This window comes from Neophocaena asiaeorientalis, unplaced genomic scaffold (genome assembly GCF_003031525.2).
Source record: "Neophocaena asiaeorientalis asiaeorientalis breed wild unplaced genomic scaffold, Neophocaena_asiaeorientalis_V1.1 scaffold221, whole genome shotgun sequence".
In the NCBI taxonomy this organism is placed as follows: Eukaryota; Metazoa; Chordata; class Mammalia; order Artiodactyla; family Phocoenidae; genus Neophocaena; species Neophocaena asiaeorientalis.
In genome coordinates this window covers 1,072,418-1,098,327 of record NW_020173766.1, presented here as the reverse complement: position 1 = coordinate 1,098,327, position 25,910 = coordinate 1,072,418, and the positions used below count along the sequence as shown (strand labels likewise).

General features: G+C 47.1%; 1 protein-coding gene across 5 annotated transcripts in view; it reads left to right on the top strand.

Moving 5' to 3' along the window:
* KIF9 (kinesin family member 9) overlaps positions 1-25,542 on the top strand; it is a 48,030-nt gene extending 22,488 nt beyond the window's left edge. For 3 of the 5 annotated variants that reach the window (XM_024751351.1, XM_024751352.1, XM_024751350.1), the window contains 11 exons: positions 4,255-4,323; positions 5,163-5,267; positions 6,857-6,912; positions 7,692-7,782; positions 8,269-8,402; positions 9,963-10,154; positions 11,321-11,535; positions 14,550-14,726; positions 15,155-15,270; positions 15,682-15,786; positions 22,553-25,542. In XM_024751351.1, coding sequence (XP_024607119.1) covers positions 4,255-4,323; positions 5,163-5,267; positions 6,857-6,912; positions 7,692-7,782; positions 8,269-8,402; positions 9,963-10,154; positions 11,321-11,535; positions 14,550-14,726; positions 15,155-15,270; positions 15,682-15,786; positions 22,553-22,603 — 1,311 coding nt within the window. In that variant the 3' untranslated portion in view covers positions 22,604-25,542. Of the gene's footprint in view, positions 1-4,254; positions 4,324-5,162; positions 5,268-6,856; positions 6,913-7,691; positions 7,783-8,268; positions 8,403-9,962; positions 10,155-11,320; positions 11,536-14,549; positions 14,744-15,154; positions 15,271-15,681; positions 15,787-22,552 lie in introns of those variants that run through there. The other 2 variants (XR_003003968.1, XM_024751353.1) reach the window with 2 other exon arrangements.
* The last annotated feature ends 368 nt before the right edge of the window (positions 25,543-25,910 follow it).

Below are 25,910 nucleotides of genomic sequence, written 5' to 3'. Positions count from 1 at the left end.
CTGCTGCTGTTCTGGGACCACACTTGGAGAATGACGGGCACAGTAGTTAAGAGCGCTGGCCCCTGCGTTGGGCTATCCTGGTTCAGCAGCCTGCTCTTTCCTTCGTCAGCTGTATAACCTCAGCAAGATACTTATTCTTTCTAAGGCAGGAGTAACAGAGTTCACTCTCAAAGAGATGTGAAGAACAAGATAATGCGTAGGAATCTTTTAGCACAGTGCTGTCATGGAGTAAATGCTCAGGAAATGTTAGCTAGCACTACAGTCACTTCTGCAGACCAGCAGTATCACTTCTAGGTATATAGTCTAGCAGCATTCTCACATATGCACATAAAGAGACTTATAGAAGATGGTGCTGCACTGCTTGTTGTAATGGTGAAAAGTTAGGAACATGATGAATAGCCTTTAACAGAAGAGTAGCTAAGTAGGTTGCACAGGGAGGGAGTCAGTGAGCTGCGAGCATGGATAATCTCTAGTGAGAAAACAACTTGGGGATTGAATGGTGGCATCTCTCATTTATACCAAGTATAAGAACATACAAAGCAATGCTGATCATCATTAGTGGACAGATGTGTGTACAAAGAAAAAATGTATGGGAGTGAAAAGACCAAACTGAGCAGAGGTTCCTTCTGGATGTCAGGGTGGGGAATGGATTTGGAGTGGGGTAGCCAGGGGCTTCACATTTATCTGAAATGTTTTATTTCTTAAAAAAACAAAAACAAAAACACCTAAAGCCAATATGGTGGCATGCTGTTAAAGTCAGATTTTAGGGTGGTCTTCCCAAGGATTCATGGCATTATTTTCTATGCTTTTCTGTAGCTTGGAGCTTTTCTTATTTATTTTTCTTATTTTCTTACTTGGTGCTCTCTTAGCTTAGGACTACCACATTACCACCTGTGAACCTGGCTGAGTGGGCATTGCACCTGGCAGCGAGGACTTTCATTTTAATGTAATTCCTATTCTGAAATCTGCACTGTTGTTCCTGGACAGCCAAGTTGCCATGTCACCAAATGCAAATGTGTTTATAATCTTCATGATAAACATTTTCCTTTATCTGTATGAGTTCTCGAGAGAGACCTGGAAAATTATTTTGGTTGTTGCCTTTCCTAGACTGTAGCCAGTATTCCCAGGTTGTTTCCAGCACCACTTTCAGTACTGATACCTGTTTCCAAGGGTAGCGTTTCCTGGGTTGGTGGGGCTGGCTGGAAGGTGGGAGACTGAGTTCCTGGTCCACCTCTACTACCGGCTCTCTGTGGTGAGTTGCTCAGGCTCTGAGCCTCAGGATATTCATCTGTGAACTAGGAGGTTGGACTGATGACTTCCAGCAACCCTCCCACTATGTCATTCTATGATTCCGTGAGGTGGTGTAACGGTTGTGAGCCACGGGCATAAACAGACAGCAGAGAGACTTGGGGTACCCTACTCTGCCAAGAGGAAGCACACCCGCACGCTGCCGTGGGGTCAAAATAGGGAAACTTCTTAGGCTGATAGCTGCTCACAACCTGGCGTGGACTTAAGCAGAACTCTCTGAATTATCCTCATTACATTTATGATGGAAACACCTAACCAGCAAGGAACTTACATGGGTCTGTGCTGTCTCTGAGTCATTTTTTTTCCATCCAGAAAATGCCCCTGTTTCTTATAAGGGAGTTGGTCAGCCAGGAGGTGCTGTCAGACCCTATTCTGTGGAGTCTTCTGCTTCAGCCCTATTTCCAAGCAGCTTCTTTCCAGTCAGTAGAAGAGGGCAAGTTAGAGGCCACTAAGCCTGACAGGCAGTAGGAGAAGTGGCTTCCATACTCTCAGGGTGCAGCATAGAGGCTGGTGACCCATGGGAGCAGATGGCTCATTTCCACCATCACCGGATTGGCCCAGAAGTCTAACCTGGCTCCTCATGCCACACTGGACAGAGTCATCCAGCTGGAGGTCCCCAGCAGCTCAGCCAGACTTTTCCTAGCTGGGCATAGTGCATTTTCTAGAGCTGAGATCCCTCAGCTGAGAGGAGGGGATGGAGATGAGTAGGGGCCAGGCACCAGTCCTCTCCCGTTCACCTCACAGGGAGTCCACCTGAAGGACCATCTTGAGGATGCCCAGAGGGGCAGAGTCAGAATCTGGACCCTGGTCATGTGTCTTGAGTTCAGGCTTTGTGCCCTGATTTGCCACTGAGCCACCAGGACACCAGGACCCCTTGCTACAGACTGATCACAGCTTTGGTCACCAGTCCTGAGAACCAGCTGTCAGGGGCTCCCTCCAGTGGCCGTTTTTTGACAACTAAAGGAAGCCCTGTTGTTCACAGTGAAGGTTCTCAGCGTGAAGTCCCTTGTGCTTCTTATATGAAAAACACTAGGACAGTATCTATCAAATGTAAAATGACTAAGCAATTCTGCTTCTAGAAATGTATCATTTATTCACTCAGCTAAAATTTCTGGAGTACTTACTATGTGCCAGGCACTTTTTGAAGCACTTGGGACGTATCAGTGTACCAACAGAAACACAAATCTCTGTCTTTGAAGAGCTGACAGTCTGCCGGGGGTGGGAGAGATAGAGATACTAAACATAAGAAATCAGTCATTTCTAGATTTGCTATTTAAGACAACATGGATGCACCTAGAGGACATTATGCTAAGTGAAATAAGCCAGACACAGAAAGAAAAATACTGCATGATCTCATTTATATGTGGAACCTAACAAAGTCAAATTCGTAGAAGCAGAAAGTAGAGCAGTGATTACCAGGAGTGGGGTGGAGGCAGGCTGAAAAATGGAGAGATGTTGGTCAAAGGGTACATATTTTTAGTTCTAAGATGAATTAGTTCTGGGGACCTAATGTACAGCATGGTGACTATAATTAATAGTAGTGTGTTGTGTACTGAAAATTTGCTAGGAAAGTAGATCTCAGATGCTCATACCACACACACAAAAAATGGTAACTAGTGGATATGTTAATTAGCTTGACTGTAGTAATCATTTCACTGTGTACATGTATATCAAAACATCATGTTGGGCTTCCCTGGTGGCGCAGTGGTTGTAACCCCAAAAAAAAAAAAAAAAACAGAAACATCTTGTTGTACACCTTAAATATATATAATTTTTCTTAAAACCAAAATAGGTAAGTTGTAGAGCTTCACTGTCCAATACAGTAGCCACTACTCACATGTGGCTACTGAAATCAGTAAAAAAAATTTTTTTTTTGGCTGTGCTACACGGCATGCGGGATCCTAATTCCCCAACCAGGGATCGAACTCGTGCCCACTGCAGTGGAAGTGCGGAGTCTTAACCACCGGACCACCAGGGAAGTCCCCTGAAATCAGTAAAATTAAATAAAATTAAAATTTCACTTCCTTGGTCCCACCAGTCACATTTTAAGTGTTCAATAGCTTTATGTGGCTTGCAGCACAAACACAGGACATTTTCATCATTACAGCAAGTTCTATTAGACAACACTGCTCTAGGGTATGTTCTATGAAAGAAAAGTAGAGCAAGATTTTAAAAAAGAGTGGTGTGAGGGTGGGGAGGGGATTGCAGTTTTACAGGAGGTGATAGAGATGCGCCTAATTTAGAAGCTTTTGAACAAAGACTTGAGGGAGGTGAGCCATGGAAATACCTGGGAGAAGAGTGTCCCAGGCAGAGGGGACAGACAATGCAGAGGCAGGAATGTGCCCATTTGGTGGGAATGGAGTGAGCAGGAGGAAAAGAGGAGGAAAGAAGTAATGGGACAGATCACATAGAGCTCATACATCACTGTGTTCTCGAACACAAAGATGTAAGTGCAAAGATGTTTTGCAGCATTTTCTGTAGCAGCAATAAATTGGAGGTGGCATACCTGATTATCAGTGGGGAATGGTAATGCTTTGTGTAGTGGTTGGGAAGGATGAGGGTCAATGCATCCTGGAGGCATGGGCTGCACTGAGAGGGCCATTACCCTGTTGGACTGGAGCTGCTGGGAGTCAGGGTTTGAGGTGGCCCTAGGGGTGCCTGTGCTCACTCTGTTCTCAGTCTCCTCTGCAGTAAGAGGCAGAGGCCAGAGGACTGCTGAGACCCCCTCAAACCCTAAAGTTACCCAGTTGGGGAAAAGTCACCAGTGGGGAGGGAATCATCCAGATGCTGAGATCACACCCCATGGATTACCTGGAAGAGCCAGGATGTCCAGGCACGGGTGGGGAATTATAGGCTTGATATGGAAGAGGCAGGGTGGCTTCTCTGACTGTCCTCCCTGCTTTCCCCCTCACCCCACCCCCACCCCACAATATGTTTCCCTGGCAGCGAATGGTCAAGAACCTGGAGAAGGAGCTGGCACTGCTCAAGCAGGAACTAGCCATCCATGACAGCCTGGTAAGGGGCTAGAGGTGGTGGTGGGGCATGGTTGCCAGAATGCTAGAGGGACTAGGGTCAGGGTACCAGGTGGGCAGAACGGCTAGGTTGGGAGGGGGCAAAGGGTCAGGGCAGGGATGCTGGATGAGCAGAGCCAGTTCGGTGGGCAGAGGGACTGGGTGGACAGGGGGCCAGATGCGTCAGGGGCCGAGTAGAGAGACTCCAGGGTGGGGCAGAAGTGCTGGGGGACCAGGAATGTCTGGTAGGCAGGGACACTGGACAAACAAGAAGATGTGGACAGGGGTGTCAGATGGTCAGGCAGTAGGCAGGGGGGATGAGGGGCAGGGGCCAGAGGCCTGGCAGGGGTACAGGGGCAGACAGCATGATGGGTCAAGGTCAGGAGAGGTGGCCCCTGACCAAGGCTGGATGGTCGGGTGAGGACAGCAGCAGGGAGCCGTGAAGGTAGGGGGCGGGGGCAGGAGTCCTCCAGTAGCCTGTCTGAGCTAATGCTCATGGTCCAGAGGAGCCTCAAGGCAGAGGCTGCCCCCTCCGTCCTGTGGCCCTCATCCTACAGAGTCTGCTGAGACTCAGTCAGCAGAACTCCCTTGTTTGGAGTAGCAGGCCCCCTGTTGGGCAGCCTTTCCTTCCCCGCCCTACCTGGTTGTCCCTTGATGACCTGAACACCTGGCCTGTGAGTCAGGCCCTCCTCGCCAGGACGTGGTGATGAAGGGAATGGAGCTGGCTTGGGCGGCCAGGGTCTGTGCCCAACCTCCCCACTATGGTTCTCAGAATGGTCCCTGCCACCCCGCTTGGGCTTGGGTGCTTGGAGCTTAACAATATGTTCCTTTTCCTCCTCCAAGGCCAACCGTACCCTTGTTAACTATGACCCCATGGATGAAATTCAAATTGCCGAGATCAACTCCCAGGTGCGGAGGTACCTGGAGGGAACGCTGGACGAGATTGACGTAAGGAGCCCCTCAGGACCACCGTGTCCAGCTGGCCTGGGCCTCCATCTCCTGGCCACAGCCCGATGCGTGCTGTGCTAGCCTCGGAACCTCACACTGAGAGGGTACAGGGGGTGTAGGGTAGGTGGTGCTGGACTCCCAGCCTCAGGGCCCTTTAGCCCACCTCAGGGCCTTGGCATCCATGTTTAGGGTTGCAGGGCTGTGGGTGACCCACAGAGTGGCTGACAGCCTTAAACAGCCTTGAATACACAGGAGGTGGTCCATTGCTGGGGGCACAAGTGTGGACCCTGGAGCTAGGCTACCCTGGATCGAATCTCAGCTCAGCTATCTCCTTGCTGAGTGACCTCAGGAAAATGCTCAAGCTTGTGTACTCTGGTGGCCTCACCTGTACGGTGTGGTGGGGAGGGAAACTGAGCTGGGGTGAACTGAGATGCAGCACCTCAGGGGCTTCACTGTGCCAGGCAGAGTGAGGGCATTAAAGGATGATGGTCATGCTTGTTGTCTACAAGGCAGACCCCCCAGGGCCCATGCTGGAGTGGGCCAAGGAGGAGGAGACAGCAGCCACACAGGGAAAGATGCATTGTTTTTATAGCACAGGCTGGCAGACCTCTCATCAGGGAGCTCATGGGCAGAACCTCGCCCGACCTGTTACTGTGAGCAGCTGCCAGAGGCAAGCCTGGGACAACTGAGAGGCAGGCTGCTCTGGTCTTCCTAGTAAGGGCAGCCCCAGACTGACCAAGGCGTCGAGGGGTAATGCTGGTGGGCTGTAGGCTCAAGAGGGAGGCTGATGGCCTTTCTCCAGCCACAGGTGAGTGTGTCTGTGCCCACACAGAAAGGTTCGTAATGGAACCTTTTGGAAGCAGGAGAGAGCTGAGGACAATAAATCGTATTTAAATGTTTTCTTAGTATTCTCAAGAACTAGAGTCATTTTAATTTTATAGAGGTCTTCACTCAGAAAAGGTGATTATTATAGTCGCAGTAAATAGTTTTAAAACTACTAATCAGGTGTTTCTCTGTTCTTGAGGAGGGCTGGACTGCCACTTTCCTGAGAGGGTGCTGGCAGATGTCCAAGTCTTTTTTGTTGTTGTTGTTTTTATTTTTCGCTGCGTTGGGTCTCTGTTGCTGTGCACAGGCTTTCTCTAGTTGTGGTGAGCGGGGGCTACTCTTCATCATGGTGTGCGGGCTTCTCACTGCGGTGGCTTCTCTTGTTGAGGAGCACGGGCTCTAGGTGCGTGGGCTTCAGCAGTTGTGGCTCGCAGGCTCTAGAGTGTAGGCTCAGTAGTTGTGGCACACAGGCTTCAATAGTTGTGGCTCGCAGGCTCTAGAGTGCAGGCTCAGTAGTTGTGGCGCACAGGCCTAGTTGCTCCGTGGCATGTGGGATCTTCCCGGACCAGGGATCAAACCCGTGTCCCCTGCATTGGCAGGCAGATTCTTAACCGCTGTGCTACCAGGGAAGTCCCAGATGTCCCATTCTTGAGACAGATGGTCCACGGGTTAGCCAAGGGGTCCTGGTTTCTCTACTAACACAGACACAGCCTTGGTCCCGTGGTGCCCTTGGTCTAACCTCTGCCTTGTTCTCTTCCCTCCAGATAATCAACCTCAGACAGATCCAGGAGGTGTTCAACCAGTTCCGGGTGGTTCTGAGGTAAGGGGCCCACCCCATCCACCCCACTGCTACGTCAGGCTGCCATTTTCATTTCCCATGGTATGGATGCCGGTCTCCAAGTGCACTGCCTTCTCTCTGGTGTGTGAGGAGCCAGATCAGAGGCCTCTGGGTATGGCAGGCCCTGGGTGTACCCGACAGCCTCTGCCCCTGAGCTCTTATATCCTCCTGCCCTTCCCTTCCCCTGGGGGATGTGGGGAGGACAACCCTCCATTCAAGGGCTACTCAGAGACGAGGTGGTCCCTGGTTTCCTGAGTTTATTAATTGGACAGGAGGTCCTTATGGAGTGCCAGCCCTGAAGATGGCCGGAGCAGGACTTTGATACTCCCCACACCCGCCTCCCCACCTCAGGAGGGATTTGTGGTTTATTTGGGTACAGACATACCTGTAGCCTGACTGCCTGATGCTGGATGGTATCACAGAAGCTGGGTATGTGATTTTGAAGGGACTGTTAGAGACAGACAGGTGGGGAAGCATGGTGCCGAGGTAGGCTTACAGTCCTTGTTAAAGGTCATCTTAGAGCAGTTGTGCTTGGCACATAAGATGGCCCCTGCAGATTTGGGGGCTGGACAATGGGTACACGCACTGGGGAGTGGAGGGCAGGGGAATGAACGTTTTTGGTCTGGTCTGGTTCATGATGAGGATGTGGCTCTGCCGCAGGGGCCACACACAAACAACTTCTAACTCCAGTAGTTGGTGCTTGCCCCAGTGGGTTCAGCATGGCCCCAGCTGTGATGGGTTCTTTCACGCTCTCTCCCAAGCCAACAGGAACAGGAAGTGGAATCCACTTTGCGCAGGAAGTACACCCTCATAGACAAGAATGACTTCGCAACCATCTCTGCTGTCCAGAAGGTAAGCACAATTGCCTCTTGCCGATAAGACTCACATCAGATTTTTCCATCCCCAGATCTTTCCAGAGACAGTGAGTGTCTTGCATTAAAGCAGATCTAGGGTTGCGACAGATAAAGGTAACACCAGCATGAGCATGGGGTGACCCAGGCAGGAGTAAACCGCATAGGAGTTCAAAATGTCCTCCATAAAATGGAGATGTGGCTAGTAGTAAACAAGACCAATTCCCAGAGTTAGGTTGGAAACGGGCCCCAAGAGCCTCAGCGTATGGAATGAGACATCAGACCATGAGAGGAGTTGATGTAGGAAGTGGACATTGGGTAGGGTGGTCAAAGACAGCTCTGCTGGGGACAGCCTGAAGTGACATCAGCAGGAGCCACATCTCGGTGTGTGGGATGAACGTGTCCACCTTTGGTCCATATACACCTGGTTCCCCAGGGAGCCTGAACCCTTAATCTAACCATAGACCTGCAACTGGCCTCTGTCCAGGCAGGGCTCGTGGATGATGACGGCCACCTAGTGGGCGAGCCTGATGGACAAGGCTTCGGACTCGGAGTCGCCCCTTTCTCTACCAGACCCGGGAAGAAATCCAAGTCCAAGAAGATGTTCAAAGAGCAGCTCAGGTGAGTGACCTTTCTGCTGCTCCAGCTGATCAGCACCTGGCCCTCCTTGGCTGGTGAAAGGGAGGACATAAGCTGTCCCTCCCTTCCCCCGGTATCTTAGTTATGGGGTGGTCACAATGGATACCTCTCCTGCCAATACTAGCAGCATCTGTGGGGCCCAGGCTGGGGCTGGTCACCTGTCATCCTCACAGCAGTTCCACGAGGTGGGAGTTCATGTCTCCATTTTAACTAATGAGGAAACCAAGGCTCAGAGAGGGGAATTCATTCCAAGGTCACATTGCTAAGGTGTGGTAGAGTGGAAGTGAGAAGCCAGGCTGGCACTCGCCCTCCGGTACTTCATGTGGAGACCCAGCTCCCACCACCAGGTTCCTTCTGTGACCCGGCTAATTGGCACCCACATCACCTAAAAACTCCAGCTCACCTTTCAGGCAAGACTCGTTTGTAGATGCTGGGTGTCAAGTTCCCTTAAAGAACCAGCCTTCCTGGGGAGCGCTGTGTCGTGGTGGACAAAGCACACGCTCTGGAGGTAACGCCTGGGCTCACCTCCCTGCTCAGTAGTTCTTTCACCCACGGGGGTCACCCCAGTGAGGTGTAAGAGCCTCTCTGCCTCTGTTTCCTCATCCCTAAAATGGGTATAATAATAATAATAGCATCAGTCACTGGGGTGGTTTTGAGGATAAGTGAGTAAATGCAATCCCTGTCCCTGGAAGACCTCAATACAAATATGTTGTTACCATTATCACTTGTAAAAGGACACGGGCCAGAGCTGATTGTAGAAAACTGTCACATGCAGTACTGGAGTTGGGTAGGAGGATGCCCTGGCCTCCTCCTGCCTCTTCAGGAAGGGAGGTCACACCCCCACCCTCTCTGTTCTGCCGTTGGGTAATTAGTGCAGTAACAAATGGATTGAGGCTTGGTTCCCCCAAGCCACACCTGTTGCAAGAAGAAGAAAAGAGAAGGAAACAGTGGAAGGAGCCATGTATATCCTCCCTTTAGTTCAGTCCTGCTCACATGTACCTCTCTGGGAGGGAGGACCCCGGGTGCCATCAGTTGGAGAGGGAGGATAGCTACTTTCCGGGGAGCTGGTGTGGGCATTGACAGAGGTGGGAGAGCAAGTCGTGGACTGATCAGAGCAGCGGGTCAGACGTGTCTCTCTTTACTGTTGGTCTGCAGACAGACGCACCCTGGGTGGGGGCTCTGCTACTCCTTCCCAGGGATGCCTGTGTGACTAATACCTCAGCAGCCATGATGCTCCTTAGAGCCTGTGGCCCACCCCAAATGTCCATATGCTTCCAAACTGGAGACTGCCCATTTTTCCCAGGTGTCTCCTGCTGAGACTGCTGGAAGGAGGACTTCTTGTTCTGATAAAAGGGAGAGAAATTCTCTCCTCTTCCTCCCCATCTGCATGGCTTAGGGTTGTACTCTTTGCCCTTTGGCCTGGTTTATGTTCAAGATAGGAGCTGAGCGGGCTGGGGCTTCTGGTGTATGAGTGCTGAGCAAGATTACTCCCCTCAGCATCAGAGACACTAAGCCTTGGGTCTTCCTGCCTTCTCCTTCCAGCTCCTTGGCAAGAAAGGAGGGCGCCAGCAGCCCTGTGAGTGGCAAGGACTTAGATGCTTCCACCTCCAAGATCCAGTTGACCCCATCCTCCAAGGATGGAGATGTCAAAGACATGCTTCTGCAGGACCGGGAGACCTCCAGTATTGAGCCCCTTGCCTCGGAATCCCCAAAGGAGGAATTACGCCCACCCAGGTGACCATCTAACAGTAACTCCTGCACCAGATCATACAAAATCAGCGTATGACAAGGAAAGAGCACCTGCAGATAGAAGAGAAATAAAATGGGGGTAATAGGCAAAGACTAGGAGCACAGTCCAAAAAAGAAGAAATATGATGGCTTATACACGTGCAAAATGGTTCAACCTCAGGAGTCATCCAAGATACACAATTATACACGGAATCCTTTTAGACCCTCCAAATAGCAATTATTTGAATAATTAAATTTGCATATTTTGAATAAGTAATATATTCAAAAGATACAAAATTCTCAGGCATGAGACCATTCCTCCAGCCACCCAGTTCCTCTCTGTGGTGAGTCAGTGATTGAGTTTTTAGGAATCTATCCTGAGGAAGTAATTAGAGATGTAGACAAAGATTTATACAAAAAGATTGTGTCATTAATTTAAAAAGCAAAAGAAAAAAAATTTGGTAACACCTTCAATAATTGACATTAGGGAAAGGGCACTAAGTGAATTATTTTCTCTGCCCTTGAAATGTACAAAGATGTACATGAAGAATTTTTCCCCAGCCTGTGAACACTTCCAAAGATTCAGAGAAGTTGGAAGAATTGTATAGTGAACACCCTCTTGATTCTATCATTAATGTTACTATAGTATTTCATCATGTGTGTTTCTCTCCATTCTTCCATCCATCTTTTTTCAAAAAATGGATTTCAAAGTAAGTTGCAGACAATCTACTTTCCCCTGCCCAGCACTTCATCTTATATCTTATTAACTAGAGTTCTCAAAGAGTTTTTAATAGCATGAAAGAATGCTTCTGTGAAAAAAGTAAGATGTAAAATTATACATTTTGCATGACTCCAAATATTAAAACAGTTATCAAAGAAATGAAGGAGATACACCAAAGTGTGGTTGCCAATAGGTAATGAGTGGTATTTTGGGGGTTTTCTTTGGTAACTTTTCCTTACTTTCCTCATTTTCTGCAATAGTCACGTGCCCTTGTGTGCTCAGTAAAACAGAGATGAGAGAATGATTCCTACACAGTTTAGCTCCCATCTGGGGTAGGTGGTGCCCAGGAATTCTGACCTGCTTACGGAAGCCCCAGGGAAGAAAGGTGAAGTGCCCGGTGGCTCCAAGACAGCTGCCCCATTTCTCCCTCCTCCTTCCCCTCCATCTTCAGGCCCAGCACCCCACCCACCAAGCCTGTGGCCTTTGAGGACTTTAAGAACGAACGGGGTAGTGAAATCAACCGCATCTTCAAAGAAAACAAATCCATTTTGAATGAGCGGAGGAAAAGGGCCAGCGAGACCACACAGCGCATCAATGCCATCAAGCGGGAGATTGACATGACCAAGGAGGCACTAAATTTCCACAAGTCACTGCGAGAGAAGCAAGGTAAAGGTGATGGGAAGATAGTTGGGGGACAGTGGGATCTGAGTCATCCTGCTCGGGATGGGGCAGCCTTGGGTACTGGAGGACTGAGTTGGAAGGGGGCCAGCAGGGGATGTTGGGGTGCAGGCTTCATCCCTGGGTCATCACTTGGCTCTAGTCAGCCCTGGGGAACCACAGAGTCCTTCCCTGTCAGCTAGCTTCTGCCTGCAAGTCCCCTTTCTTGCATTATCTCAGATCTAAGTGCTGGACCTTCCATCTGATATGTGCTTCTGCCCATGGAGGGACAGAATGTTGGTCTTGTAGACACTTCCCCAGGGAGATGGGTGGCTGGCGACCGCCACAAGGTCCATGGGTCCTGGTGTTGTCTCCTCACTGACCACAGTGGTCTGATTGGGGTAGGGGTGCTGGTCAAGACATGAGAAACTGAGGAGGGAATGAGAATGTGGATACCAGGGGCCAAGTGATTCACTGTCACTAAGACCATTCCTCATGCCAACCCTGCAACAAACTGGCCTAGCAAAGTCTTGTCTCTTAAGGCAGGTGGTGTGGGAAGCCCTCAGGCTCAACGAGCAGGGACCCCTGTGTAGGGAGTGGGGAGAGTGCTCGCCTGGTTACCCTGACCTGGTGCCCTTGTCCCAGTGGCAGACACTGCCCATACCTTCAATGGGCACCAAGAACCCTCAAGCTTGAGTAAGCAGAGGACTCATTTGGAAGGGCTGGTCAAGTACAGATTCCTAGGCTGCAATCAGTGGCTCTGACTCAGGAAATCTGGAGCAGGGCCCAGAACCTGCATTTTAAAGAGTAACCATCCCAACACTGAGGCTGGTGGTTCAGAGGCCACACTCTTGTTCACAGGCAGGGCACACCACCGGTTACTGGGCTTTCCCTTGCTAAATCGCAACCCTATGCTAGGCCGGCCTTCTTGAATGATCTCACTGATCACCTGGGCATCTCCAGGTGGCACTTGGTTTTCTGCAGGTCAGGGGGATCATCTCACTCACAGAGGTTGCATTTTACTCACTTATTTCTCAGAGGGCAACTTTATTTCCAAATTCTTGGGGCTACTTTGCTCATACCCTATGGACCAAGCGTTAACACACTGTTCCAGAGGGCAAAGCCCTCCATGGGTTTGGGAAGTAGGGGAAGGTGGGTGATGATGGCTCCAGACATGCCCCCACCCAGAACCTCTAGAGTGAAGGCCTTGCAGGACAAACAGGCACTTCTTTGTGCCTTCTACTTACACCTTTTTTTTTTTTTTAATATTTATTTATTTGGTCACACCAGTTTTTAGCTGTGGAAGGTGGGCTCCTTAGTTGCAGCTCCAGGGCTCCTTAGTTGTGGCACGTGGGCTCCTTAGTTGTGGCATGCGAACTCTTAGTTGCAGCATGCATTTGGGATCTAGTTCCCTGACCAGGGATGGAACCCGGGTTCCCTGCATTGGGAGCATGAAGTCTTAACCACTGTGCCACCAGGGAAGTCCCCCCACACCTCCTTTGAATATGCAACCCCTTATTATATATTTACATATTTTAAATAATATATATGCATGCTATGCTGATATATCACTTACTCCTCAATATACCTGAAAATGGACATTTTTAAAGGATGGGTTGAAGAAGAAATAAACAATATTTTAAAATATTTAAACTTTTATCAGTATCAAAAAACATTTTTGCTCTTTCCTCCCGAAAGCAGTTGTTTTCCCATTGGTTGTTAAAATAGCAAGTAAAATACCTTTATCTTAAGGGAACAGATCGAGTAAATTCATTTTTAAAAATATTTTCTAGGTACCTTGACTGACAGCCACTTATCAGCCCAGAACAGTCACTGAATTTGAGACATTAATTAGTCTTTTGTGAAAAAAAAAAAAAAGAAAAATCATCTTAAGTTCAGCTCTCATAAGTGTTTTCTGTGGAGATAATCAGAGAACCTCTGGGTAGTACAAAAGATGTTGTCACTCCCCATGTCAACAGAGTACTGTAAAGACTCTACTCTGTGACTGACGGATTTGTCTGTATCAAAGTGACCACATCAGGCCCACAGCATGCAAACCAGGTTGCTCTGCACTGAAGGTGAGGGCTACCCTGGACACCACTCCCCCCCCAACCCCACTGCAAACACCTTGAATTGGAACCCTTGCCTCTCCATGAATGGTGTCAGTGACACTTAATGTGCCTCACTTCTCCCCTGTAAACATCAGCGGAAGTGCTAATGCTTTCCTCCGGTACCTGGGGACTGCCTCGTGCACCCTGGCCACACACCTCAGTCACAAACAGGACTCACTCTCCAAGGGTCCTCGGGCTGGGTGTTGACATGACGCCTTTGCTGAACTTTCAAGGTGCTGTGAGCAGTAGACAGCCAGGCGAGTGGCTCCACAGATATCGTTATTTTGTCTTAACCTAACAACCTTTATCAAACTGACAGACCTGAAAAGGTCCATACCAAGAGACAGCGAGTAGAGGAGATGACTAATAGCACAACTGACCCCTCTCCTCCTGGAGCCCTCTGACAGCCATCCGACAAGATGTCTGATGTTCTCTGACAAGAGGGTAGCTGGCGAATGCTGAAATCGTCAAGAAGACAATTTGAAATGTGGGTTTACATCTACTGTAATTAATAAGGAACCCTGCCCAACTGCCTCGTGGTACTAGCCAGTGGCGGCAGCTTGTTTACATAATTTATAAAAAAGGTAAACACCTGTATAATAGAGGTATTTACTGGATATCTTTGGCTAGTGGGGTTTAAGATCAAAAGAATCGTGGAACGTGGGCCATCTCTACCCTTTCCTCTGCCTACCCCTCCTGTTTGTCCTAAAAATGCCAGTGTGGTCCTCTGACCTGAGCCCCCTCTCCCTGTGAGACATATCCTAGTAGTCTGGCCTTCTCATGCCTTGTCCACCTCCATGCTGCACCCCAGCCCTTCCCAGGTCCTGTCTTCATGCTTTGCCAGCACTCTCCCCTCTTTCTGACCACCTCAGGTGGGCACCTCATTCCCTAACCTCCTCCTTCCCCCTGCAGGCGAGTATGAGAACAAGGGGCTGATGATCATTGATGAGGAGGAATTCCTGCTGATCTTGAAGCTTAAAGACCTCAAGAAGCAGTACCGGACAGAGTATCAGGACCTACAGGACCTCAGGGCTGAGATCCAGTACTGCCAGCACCTGGTGGATCAGTGTCGACATCGCCTGCTCATGGGTGTGCCGTTTGGGAAGGTTGGCTGGCCACCTGGGGTTCCAGGAGGCACAGGGCAGGGCTACTGTCTGAGTTCTAGAAGTGGCTTCAGAACTTTTCTCTTGCAGAGGCAGGGGCTGGACAGGACTTTTTTTTGGCTATGCCCTGGGCCATGCGGGATCCTAGTTCCCCTAGTTCCCGCTGCAGGGATCAAAGCCTGCAGTGGAGTCTTAACCACTGGACTGCCAGGGAAGTCCCTGGACGGGGCTTTAGATGTGTGTTTCCAGGATTCTGAGGGCAGGAGATGGAGATGGGAAAGGGTGAGGCCCTGGAGCAGGAAGTGAAGAGAGGGTGAGCTGTGACAAGCACAAGACAGACAGACACACACAGCCTTGACCTGCTTCCTCAGGGACTCCCCACCCTCACAGTGCCATCTCCCTGTCTCCCTGCAGAATTTGACATCTGGTACAATGAGTCCTTCTTTGTCCCTGAGGACCTGCAGGCGGCACTGAAGCCAGGTGGCAGCATCCGGCCAGGCATGATGCCTCTCAGCAGGATTGTGTCTCTGGTGAGTGGCACAGGGCAGGGGTGGGGATGGTGACGAGCACAGGGCAGTGGGCAGTGCCCCTTGTCCTCTGTTCTCTCCAAAGCTTGGCAGTGTACCGGCTGCTCCCAGCCTCTCCTACAGCTGGCCCAGGCAGGTGGGCAGGTACAGGTCTCTCCCCTGTTATCAAGGATGAGGACACAGAAACCGCCACATGCTGCTGCACCCCTTCTTGAGTGGCTCATCTTGCCCTGGTGGCGGTTACAGGGTGTCCGCGATGACACTGGAAAACATGAGTCTGGGGGATTGTGAGCTATCCTGGGTGGAGGTCTGCAGACCCAGCGAGAGGCTGCCCTAATGCCCGCCACAGGCCCTGTCAGAGTGGATCCTGACAACGCCAGGCTAAGGGACTGTGCTGTGTTGGGACTCTTGTAGGGAGAAGATGACCAGGACAGGTTCAGCCGGCTGCAGCAGACGATGCTGCCAGAGGGCCCTGATTCTGTCTCCTTCTACAATGCCAAAGTCAAGACAGAACAGAAGGTAACTTGGGGGATTCATGTCTCCAGGAAGGCAAGGCCTCAGGGACCTCATTACTAGGACACCCAGGATTACACTCCCCACTGTAGAGAGGCAGAGGAGGAATACGCCAGCCCAGGGAAATCCAGAGTCACCCAGAGTCAGTGGGTATCTTCTGCCAACTCCAGAGTCCTGGGGCTGGGCTGGAACCAATAGGGGCCCCACAGACTTTGGCCAGGCCTGGACATGGCTGGTGAGTGCTAAGACAGCCCATGTGTGAATAACATGCCAGGACAGGGCCTAGGGCTCCCCTGAGGCCACTTCCTTTTGGGGAGAACCTCTCCTGTGGAGGCCGCTGTGCACAGGTGGCAGGGGACCAGAGGACCACAGGCAGCCAAGGCAAAGCTAGACATGACCTGGTACTCTCCTCACTGAGCGGGCTGGAACAAAGGGTCTCCGCTCTGCTGAGGCTCAGCCTGGAGCCAGAACACAGGTGGCCTGTATACTGTGTGCTTTTCTGTGCCCAGAGGCAGTTCTTATACGGCAGGTGGCAGCTGCACATGGGGTGACTGCCCAAGTGAGCTCATTGTTTTAAAAATATTTTTGTGGTACTCATTTACATTTTCAATAGGATGATACAATTGAAGCATTAAAAAGCATGAAAATACTAATACCCAGTCCCCCATCAGTCCAGCTCCCACCAGTCCCCTCTGACAAGGAACCGCTGTCACTTATTTCTAGTGTTCCTCCTGCACATTGTTCTGCGTCTCGCTTTTTCCACTTAACAGTCTATCCTGAAGATCGTCCCCTTTCAACCTGTTGGTGCTGCTGTGTTCTTTTTCACAGCTGCATAGTAGTACTCCGTTGCAAGGATCTATCAGAATTCATTTAATGCATCTCATATTGAGGGATTTTAGGAAGTTCCATTTCTTTACTATGACAAACATTGCTGTGATAATTAACCTTGTACAAATGTGAATTCACACAGGAGTGAAAGGCAAGTTTGTAGGAGTGAATTTCTTGGCCAGAAGGACATGTGTACTTTTGATATACGGTGCCGAATTGCCTGCCTAGAGCTGAATCCATCACCCACCCCCCACCCCCCAGCAGCATATACAGGATGCTAGTTCCCCACAGGCTCCCCGCAAGATGCAGTATCCTGCTTTTTGGGTTTTTCCAATCTGAAAGGTGAAAAATGGTCTCTCAGTCTAGCCTTGATTTGTATTTCTCTTATTATCAGTAAAGTCAAGCTTCTTTTCATATGTTTAAGGGCCATTTTAATTTCTTTTCCTATAAACTGCCTGTTGATATTTTTGCCCATTTTTCTATTGGTTGTTGGTCTTTTTCTTATTAATTTATAGGAACTCTTGATACATTGGGGAGATTAGCTCTTTATGATATGAGTTGCAAATATTTCCCCCTATTTGTCTTTGGCTTTACTTACGGTTTTTTTGTAGTTGTTTTGCTGATTTTTATGAAATCAAGGGTATCAGTCTTCTCTTTCTTGGCTTCTGGATTTTGTGTTATAGTTAGAAAGCCCTTCTCCTGATTGAGTTCATTCTTTACACTTATAGTTAAACTGATACCTTCACTGACCTTTGATGGCTGTGAGGAGCTAAAGTCCACTCAAAGAAGCTTGAGTGAAGGGGTTTGTTAACACAGATTCTGAAGGTTCCATAGTAGCACCTCTCACCCTGTGCTGTGTACATACATCACCAGGAGTCTTGTTAGAATGCAGCTTCTGATGCAGCAGGTCCAGGGTGAATCTGAGAGTCTGCACTTTTAATAAGTACCCATATGGTGTTCATGCAGCTAGTCCAAGACCACACTTTGATTAGCAGGCCATAGAACTCACCTGTAGGAAGCAGGGCCCAGGCTCCTCTCCCTCCAGGCCTTTCTCCTTCCAGATCTGACCTTAGCTTCTCCCTGAGGTTTGATCCTTCATCTATCTGTTCTCCCCTCCCCACCTCTCAATTTCTAGCTCCAGCCTTGGCCCTGGCATGCCCTTATTTTCCAAGACTTCACAGCCCCAGTGCCCAATATCACCTGACTACTTACTTTGAGCCTCTCTGGAGGGAGAAGCCTAACTGACTCTTCTTGGGTTAAGTGTGCATTCTTGGTTCAATCAGCTGTGGCTTGGGGCAGGGTCACCTGCCCATCCCAGTTGCCTGGGCCCACTCTTTCAGCAGGAGAGAGAATGGCTTTATCCAGGTATCCATTTAGCCTTATGCTGTGAGCATCAAGCTTTATTAACTCTGGCCCCTGAAGGGAAACCCACATCAGCCCTGGATCAAGGAAGTCCAGACCTGTAGGAGGGCAGGGCTCTATGGGAGAAAATGGAGTGGGGTCAAGTAGGCATAAGCAGCCCAGCCTCGGACATTGTTTGACTGTGACCACTATGCAGGAGCTTCCTTGTCTGACCACAGAGAGGCCTACCCCTTCTGGGCTCAGAGGAGGGGGCATATGATGTGAGGCAGGGGTCCAACTTTATTCTTTTCCATGTGGATATCCAGTTTTCCCAGTACCAATTGTTGAAAAATTGATTCTTTCTCCGTTGAATTGTCTGGCACCCTTGCTGAAATTCAATTGACCATAAATATGATTGAACTTAAGCACTAAGAGTCCTGAATGTATAAGCTGAAATTACTTTCCTCCTGAAAGAGTTTGCAACTGCTTTTGCCATGCGGCATTACCAACCCAGGACCATTTTGAACTCCTTCAAGAATTCCAGCCTGATAAGGGATTAATATCCAGAATATACAGAGAATTCCTAAAACTCAACAACCAGAAAACAAAATCCAATTCAAAAATGGGCAAAGGATTTGAACAGACATTTCTCCAAAGAAGATATACAGATGGACAGTAAACACATGAAAAGATGCTCAACATTACTAATCATAGAGAAATGCAAATCAAAACGACAATGAGATACCACCTTACATGCATTAGGATGGCTAATAAAAAAAAAGAAAATAACAAGTGTTGGCAAGGATGTGGAGTAACTGGAACCCTCGTGTGCTGTTGGTGGGAATGTAAAATGGTACAGCCACTATGTGAAACAAACCAGTCACAGAAAGACAAATAACTGTATGGTTCCACTTACATGAGGTACTTAGAGTAGTCAGAAATCATAAAGATAGACTATACATAGAAAATCCTGAAGGTGCTACCAGAAAACTACTAGAGTTCATCAATGAATCTGGTAAAGTTGCAGGATACAAAATTAATACACAGAAATCTGTTGCATTTCTATACAGTAACAACAAAAGATCAGAAAGAGTAATTAAGGAACCAATCCCATTTACCACTACAACAAAAAGAATAAAATACCTAGGAATAAACCTACCTAAGGAGGCAAAAGACCTGTACTCAGAAAATGATACGATACTGATGAAAGAAATCAAACATGACACAAACAGATGGAGGGATATACCATGTTCTTGGATTGGAAGAGTCAATATTGTGAAAATGACTATACTACCCAAAGCATTCTACAGATTCAGTGCAATCCCTATTGAATTACCAATGGCATTTTTCACAGATTTAGAACAAAAAATTTTTGTACAGCTACATGTGAAAGAATGAAATTAGAACACTCTCTAACACCATACACAAAAATAAACTCAAAATGGATTGGAGACCTAAATGTAAGGCTGGACACTATAAAACTCTTAGAGGAAAACATAGGAAGAGCACTCTTTGACATAAATTGCAGCAAGATCTTTTTTGACCCACCTCCTAGAGTAATGAAAATAAACACAAAAATAAACAAATGGGATCTAATTAAACTTAAAAGCTTTTGCACAGAAACGGAAACCATAAACAAAGCAAAAAGACAACCCTCAGAATGAGAGAAAATATTTGCAAGTCAAGCAACCAACAAGGGATTAATCTCCAAAATACACAACCAGCTCATGCAGCTCAATATCAAAAAAACAGACAACCCAATACAAAAATGGGCAGAAGATCTAAATAGACGTTTCTCCAAAGAAGACATACAGATGGCCAAAAAGACCATGAAAAGATGCTCAGCATAACTAATTATTAGAGAAATGTAAATCAAAACCTCAATGAGGGGACTCCCGTGGCGCTGGTTAGGACTCCCTGCTTCCAACACAGGGGATGCAGGTTCGATCCTTGGCCAGGGAACTAAGATCCCACATGCTGCACTGCTTGGGCAAAATAACTAACTAAATAAAACAAACAAACAAAAAACTATCAGTACAATGAGGTATCCCCTCACACTGGTGAGAATGGCGATGATCAGAAAGTCCACAAACAAAATGCTGAACTCATAGAAACAGAGATTAGAATGGTGGTTACCAGGGGCTGGGGGTGGGGGTGGGGAATGGGGAGATGTTGGTCAAAGGACACAAACTTCCAGTTATAAGATGAATAAGTTCTGGGGGTCTAATGTATAGCATGGTAATTATAGTTAATAATGCTGTAGTATATACTTGAAAGTTGCTATGAGAGTAGATCTTAAATGTTCTCACCACAGAAAAGAAATAGTACTTATATGATATAATGGAGGTGTTAGCTAATGCTATGGTTGCAGTCACTCTACAATATATAAGTGTGTCAAATCAACACACTGTACACCTTAAACTTATGCAATATTGTATTATATGGCAATTCCATCTCAATAAATCTGGGGGGAAGAAAAGTCCACAAAAAATAAATGCTGGTGGACATATACATACTACCAAATGTAAAACAGATAGCTAGTGGGAAGCAGCTGCATAGCACAGGGAGATCAGCTCGGTGCTTTGTGACCACCTAGAGGGGTGGGATAGGAAATGGGAGGGAAACGCAAGAGGGAGGAGATATGGGGATATATGTATATGTATAGCTGATTCACTTTGTCATAAAGCAGAAACTAACACACCAAAAAAATATAAATAAATAAAAATGAATAAATAAATAAATGCTGGAGAGGGTGTGGAGAAATCGGAACCCTCCTACACTGTTGGTGGGAATGTAAATTGGTACAACCACTATACAGAACAGTATGGCGGTTCCTTAAAAAACTAAAAATAGAACTACTATATGACCCAGCAATCCCACTCCTGGGCATATACCCAGAGAAAACCAAAATCCGAAAAGAGGGCTTCCCTGGTGGTGCAGTGGTTGAGAGTCTGCCTGCCGATGCAGGGGACACGGGTTCGTGCCCCGGTCTGGGAAGATCCCACATGCTGCGGAGCGGCTGGGCCCGTGAGCCATGGCCGCTGGGCCTGCGTGTCCGGAGCCTGTGCTCCGCCACGGGAGAGGCCACAACAGTAAGAGGCCGGCATACCGCAAAAAAAAAAAAAAAAAAAATCCGAAAAGATACATGCACCTCAATGTTCATTGCAGCACTATTTACAATAGCCAAGATATGGAAGCAACCTAAATGTACATCGACAGAGGAATGGATAAAGATGTGGTACATATATACAATGGAATACTACTCAGCCATAAAAAAGAATGAAATAATGCCATTTGCAGCAACATGGTGTGACCTAGAGATTATCATACTAAGTGAAGTAAGTCAGACAGAGAAAGACAAATATGATATGATGTCACTCATATGTGGAATCTAATTTTTTAAAATGATACAAATGAACTTATTTACAAAATAGAAACAGACTTACAGATATTGAAAACAAACTTATGGTTATCAAAGGGGAAATGTGGCAGGGAGGGATAAATAAGGAGCTTGGGATTAACAGACAACACACTACAATGTATAAGATAGATAACCAACAGAGACCTACTATATAGCACAGGGAACTCTACGCAATATTCTGGGACAACCTATATTCTGGGATAACCTATATGTGAAAAGAATCTAAAAAGAATGAATATATGTATATGTATAATTAAATTACTTTGCTGTACACCTGAAACTAACACAACATTGTAAATCAACTACACTCCAATAAAACTTAAAAAAAAAATTTTTAAATTAAATGACTGACTTGAAAAAATCATAAAGATTGAAAGTATAGTGGTGATTTTCAGGGTCTGCGGGGAGAGGGGAATGGGGAGTTATTGTTCAAGGCATATGGAATTTCAGTTTGGGATGATGAAAAGAGTTATGGAGATAGATGGTAGTGATGGTTGCACAACATTATCAATGTATTTAATACCACTAAACTGTACACTTAAACACAGTTAAGATGGAAATTTGTATGTTGTGTGTATTTTACCACAATAAAAAATTGGGGTAAAATAATTCCAGCTTCATGTGGGAGCTTCAGTTTCAGTTCAGATTCACCATGTGGGGAATCTAGGATTCACCTCCAAATTCCATGTTGGTTTTAGCATTTGCTTGTTCACTGCCCTGCCCACTGATTCTGTTTCAGCTTACTTTTTCCACTTGCTTTCCAAGAGGCTAGCAGTTCATTAAAAGGGTAGGATTCACGAACACCTAGTTGATTTGCAGAGGGAAGGCCCTTTGGAATACGTGGGCCCCCACCCCTCTGGAGAGAGAGCCCTTTTCTTTTCTTTTCTGTTTTTGAACCTACTTCTTGTCAGAAACTTTCAAGTGGGCCCTTGAAACATGCCTGTCTCCTTTTAAACATTTAAAAACAGTTTTACACACTTTCTTTAGGATGAAAGAATGAGAGGGATTGAATGGAACATTATTTCTCACAGAACTGGGGCTAGTCAAAGGGAATCCTTGTCCTCAAACAGTGATATTTGCAGGAAGAATGATGGGGTGGATATAAAGTGGTGTGGCTTCTGAGTCCTTGTTAGGTCCGCATGTCCTAATCAACTTCTGTTTTCTCCCCTTTTCTGTGTCTAGCACAATTATTTGAAAACCATGATGGGCCTCCAGCAGACACATAGAAAATAGGGACTCACTGCCAGTGCGTTGAAGGACGAAACCCCCAGCTACTCCTGCCTGTTCTAGAGGCACTGCCAAAGCACCTGCCCAGACTCCAATCCCTCTGCTCCAAGGCTGGGCGCAGCCCAGAGAACACACAATGGCCTACCTGCCAGGAGGAACAGCCTTCAAAGGACACCTTTGAATATCTTCACAGAACACTTTTGGTTTCGATTCACTGTCTTATATGCAGGGACAGGATAAAATAACTTTCTGGTTCGGCTTTCAGTGCTCATCCAAGAACTTTATTTTATTTCCTATCTGGGAGGATGTCTTCCCTATGTACAGGTGGGGTCCTAACTGAGTCTCCAGTAAGAAAGTGAAGAAGTAGCTCAGCCAGTCTCCCTCTGGCAAGCCTTTGTCCCACTGGTCAGCCTCCTTCCTTTCCTGGATGGCCATCCTGGGGATGAGCTGGGTCCGAGGAGCCCTGGTTCTCATGGGTGAGACTGTAGGTTCTCGCAGGGAATCCTCTCTGTGTTCCTGAGCCAGTGAAGGCAGGAGGTGCTTCTTCTTCAGCAACCAGGAGAGGATGGGGTGTAGGTGGAAATGACTGAAAGGCAGATTTTTACCTCAAAATAAGAAGAGGCTTAAAATGAGATCATTCCTACCGTGAAGTTAGCAGTGAGAATCCCATGGTGGGAGGCTGTCTGGCAAGGAGATTGCAGAACCTGCACTAGCTGGAAGGTTGAACTAAATGGCATCTTTCCAATCAAAGACCCTATGGTTCTGTTCTTCAGCCCATCAATGAGCAGCCAGATGGGGGTTTTGTTGAAGAGAGAAAGCTGAAGGCTTTCCTTAAGGTCTCTGCCCTCTCTCCTATCCACCCCCTTTCTCCTTCACTGACTGGCAGATACACAACGGTCCTGAAACAGCTTTCAGAGACTCCTTCTATGCCAAGGCTTCCCGGAGCAGCTTTGAAGTCCCCTGACTTCATTCCCTTGGATGACACACCGGGGGGCTGTCACTGATCAGCACTTATGGTGTACACACAGCCTTGTTGGTCAGTCCTCATGTTTCCTTTAAATGTGGCCAAACAGGCAGATATGTCCAGGCTCTGCTCATCATCCCAGCTGATGAGTTGGAGGCCCTAGAGAGTTCAGATTCTTTCCCTTCTTGGCTGCCCTTGCCCTTACCAGCACTTGTTTGGGGTTCCCGTGTCTTTGGAGTAGCTCAGGAAATAGAACATAGTAAACAGGAGTACATCATCCTGCTGGAGCCACAGGAAGCAGCCATTTGTGGTATAACCAGTCCTCCTTCCCTTCATTCCCTGTCACTGGCTAGAATGGCATGTGGCATGCTGGTCATCCCTGCACAGATTTCCTGGACAGCCAGTCCTGGGGCCTGCAGGCCAGGGCAGGCTGGGACTCTGTCATGGCAGTTGGTCCCATGTGTCTCTAGCTCATTCGTCACCACATACGCCTCGGTCAGTTCTGGCACAAACTGAAACAAGTAATCGTCAGCGTGGGCAGAGCCACAGGAATAAGCCAAATGGTGCTCTGTAGATCACCCTCCATGCAAACTCCTCACAGGAGCAGATGCTTCCAACATGACAGGGAGCTAGGGGGCATGATATCCACCCAAATATGCCTGTTGTTCTAGAAAATAGTTCCTGCTGAGCTAATCTGACCATCACAATCACCCCTAAAGGGACTTCCAATTCCATCAATGTGACAGATAAGGTAACCTGAAAACACTCTGGCTACAAACAGAGATACTGTCTAAAGTATAACATTCTTTTAAATGCAAAGCTAAATTTGCAGGAAAGAAAGGAAACTGCCAGGAGCTGGAGAATTGAAAACCAGAGTGGTCAGTGTGTGAACCGGCTATGGCTGATAGAAGGTGTGTGAGTGGACGGTTGCTCTTGAGTGTTAATGCCCACATAAGTGTGAGAAATAAGACTATGGCCCATGCCTCATAGGAAGATGGAAATGGGACCCCTTGCGTAAAGGTAGCACCAGATGAAGAGGTGAGCTAAAAAAATTTCCCCACTGACATGGAGAAATAACAAGGAAACTATCCCCAGGGATGAGGGAGAACAGGTCCTGTGAGAATTTGCAACCATGCACAGGTTTGGGATTCAAATTTACACTGTGTGGTCCAGGAACCACCAGGCTGAAGAATTAGCATAAAAATTAGCCCAAGGCTTCAATAAAACTGGAGATCTAAATGTTTGTTTTTAGACAGAAAAAAATTTTTTTCCCAAGGTTGAAACACCTAGTAGAATTTTAAAATCTAGTGTTCAGGCCCTTTATCCAGCTACACAGCATTCCCGCAAAGCCCTAGTAAACATGAGCTCCAAAGATTAAACACACACACAGACACACACATGCACATGCATGCACATGTGCACATGTGGCATACATGGAAACAATGTATCATGATGGAGGCACAGTGTAAAGAGAATCAGTTTCAGAGTCATTAGAACTTCAGATAACAAATTACTGGATAAAGATTATACAATATATATGTTTTAAATAGAGACAAAGTATGTGTCAAACATACGATAAAGGCTATTAAAATAGAGTGCATATTTTTTTAAAAAGAATTTCTAGGAATGAAGAAAATGTAGTTCTAAAAGTTAAAATGACAGACTAGAAACAGTGAAAGAGAGAATTAATGACCTGGATGTTGGATCTGAAGAAACTGCTGGGACTTGTAGCGTAAAGGGAGGAAGAGAAAGAAAATTGAAAGCACGATGAGTCATGGTGGAGAGAATGAAAAGATTTAGGAAACATCTAATCACAGATCCAGAGGAGATAATAGGGAGATGACTCTCTTGGTGATCTCATCCAGCCTTGTGGCTTTAAACATCATCCATGTGCCAACTCTCAATTTTATATATCTAGCTTAGGCTGCTCTCCTGATCTCCAAAACTGTACAGGCGTACCTTGGAGATACTGTGGGTTTGATTCCAGACCACTGCAATAAAGTGAATATCTCAATGAAGTGAGTCATATGAATTTTTTAGTTTCCCAGTGAATATAAAAGTTATGTTTACACTGTAGTCTGATAAGTGTATAATAGCATTATGTCTATCAAATGTACATACTTTAATTAAAAAATATTTTATTACTAAAAAATGCAAACCATCATCTGAGCCTTCAGTGAGTTATAATCTTTCACAACAGTAACATCAAAGATCACTGATCACAGATCACCATAACAAGTATAATAATAACGAAAAATTTTTAAATATTGTGAGAATTACCAAAATGTGACACAGAAAAGCAAGTTGAGCAAATGCTGTTAGAAAAATTACACCAATAGATTTGCTCAA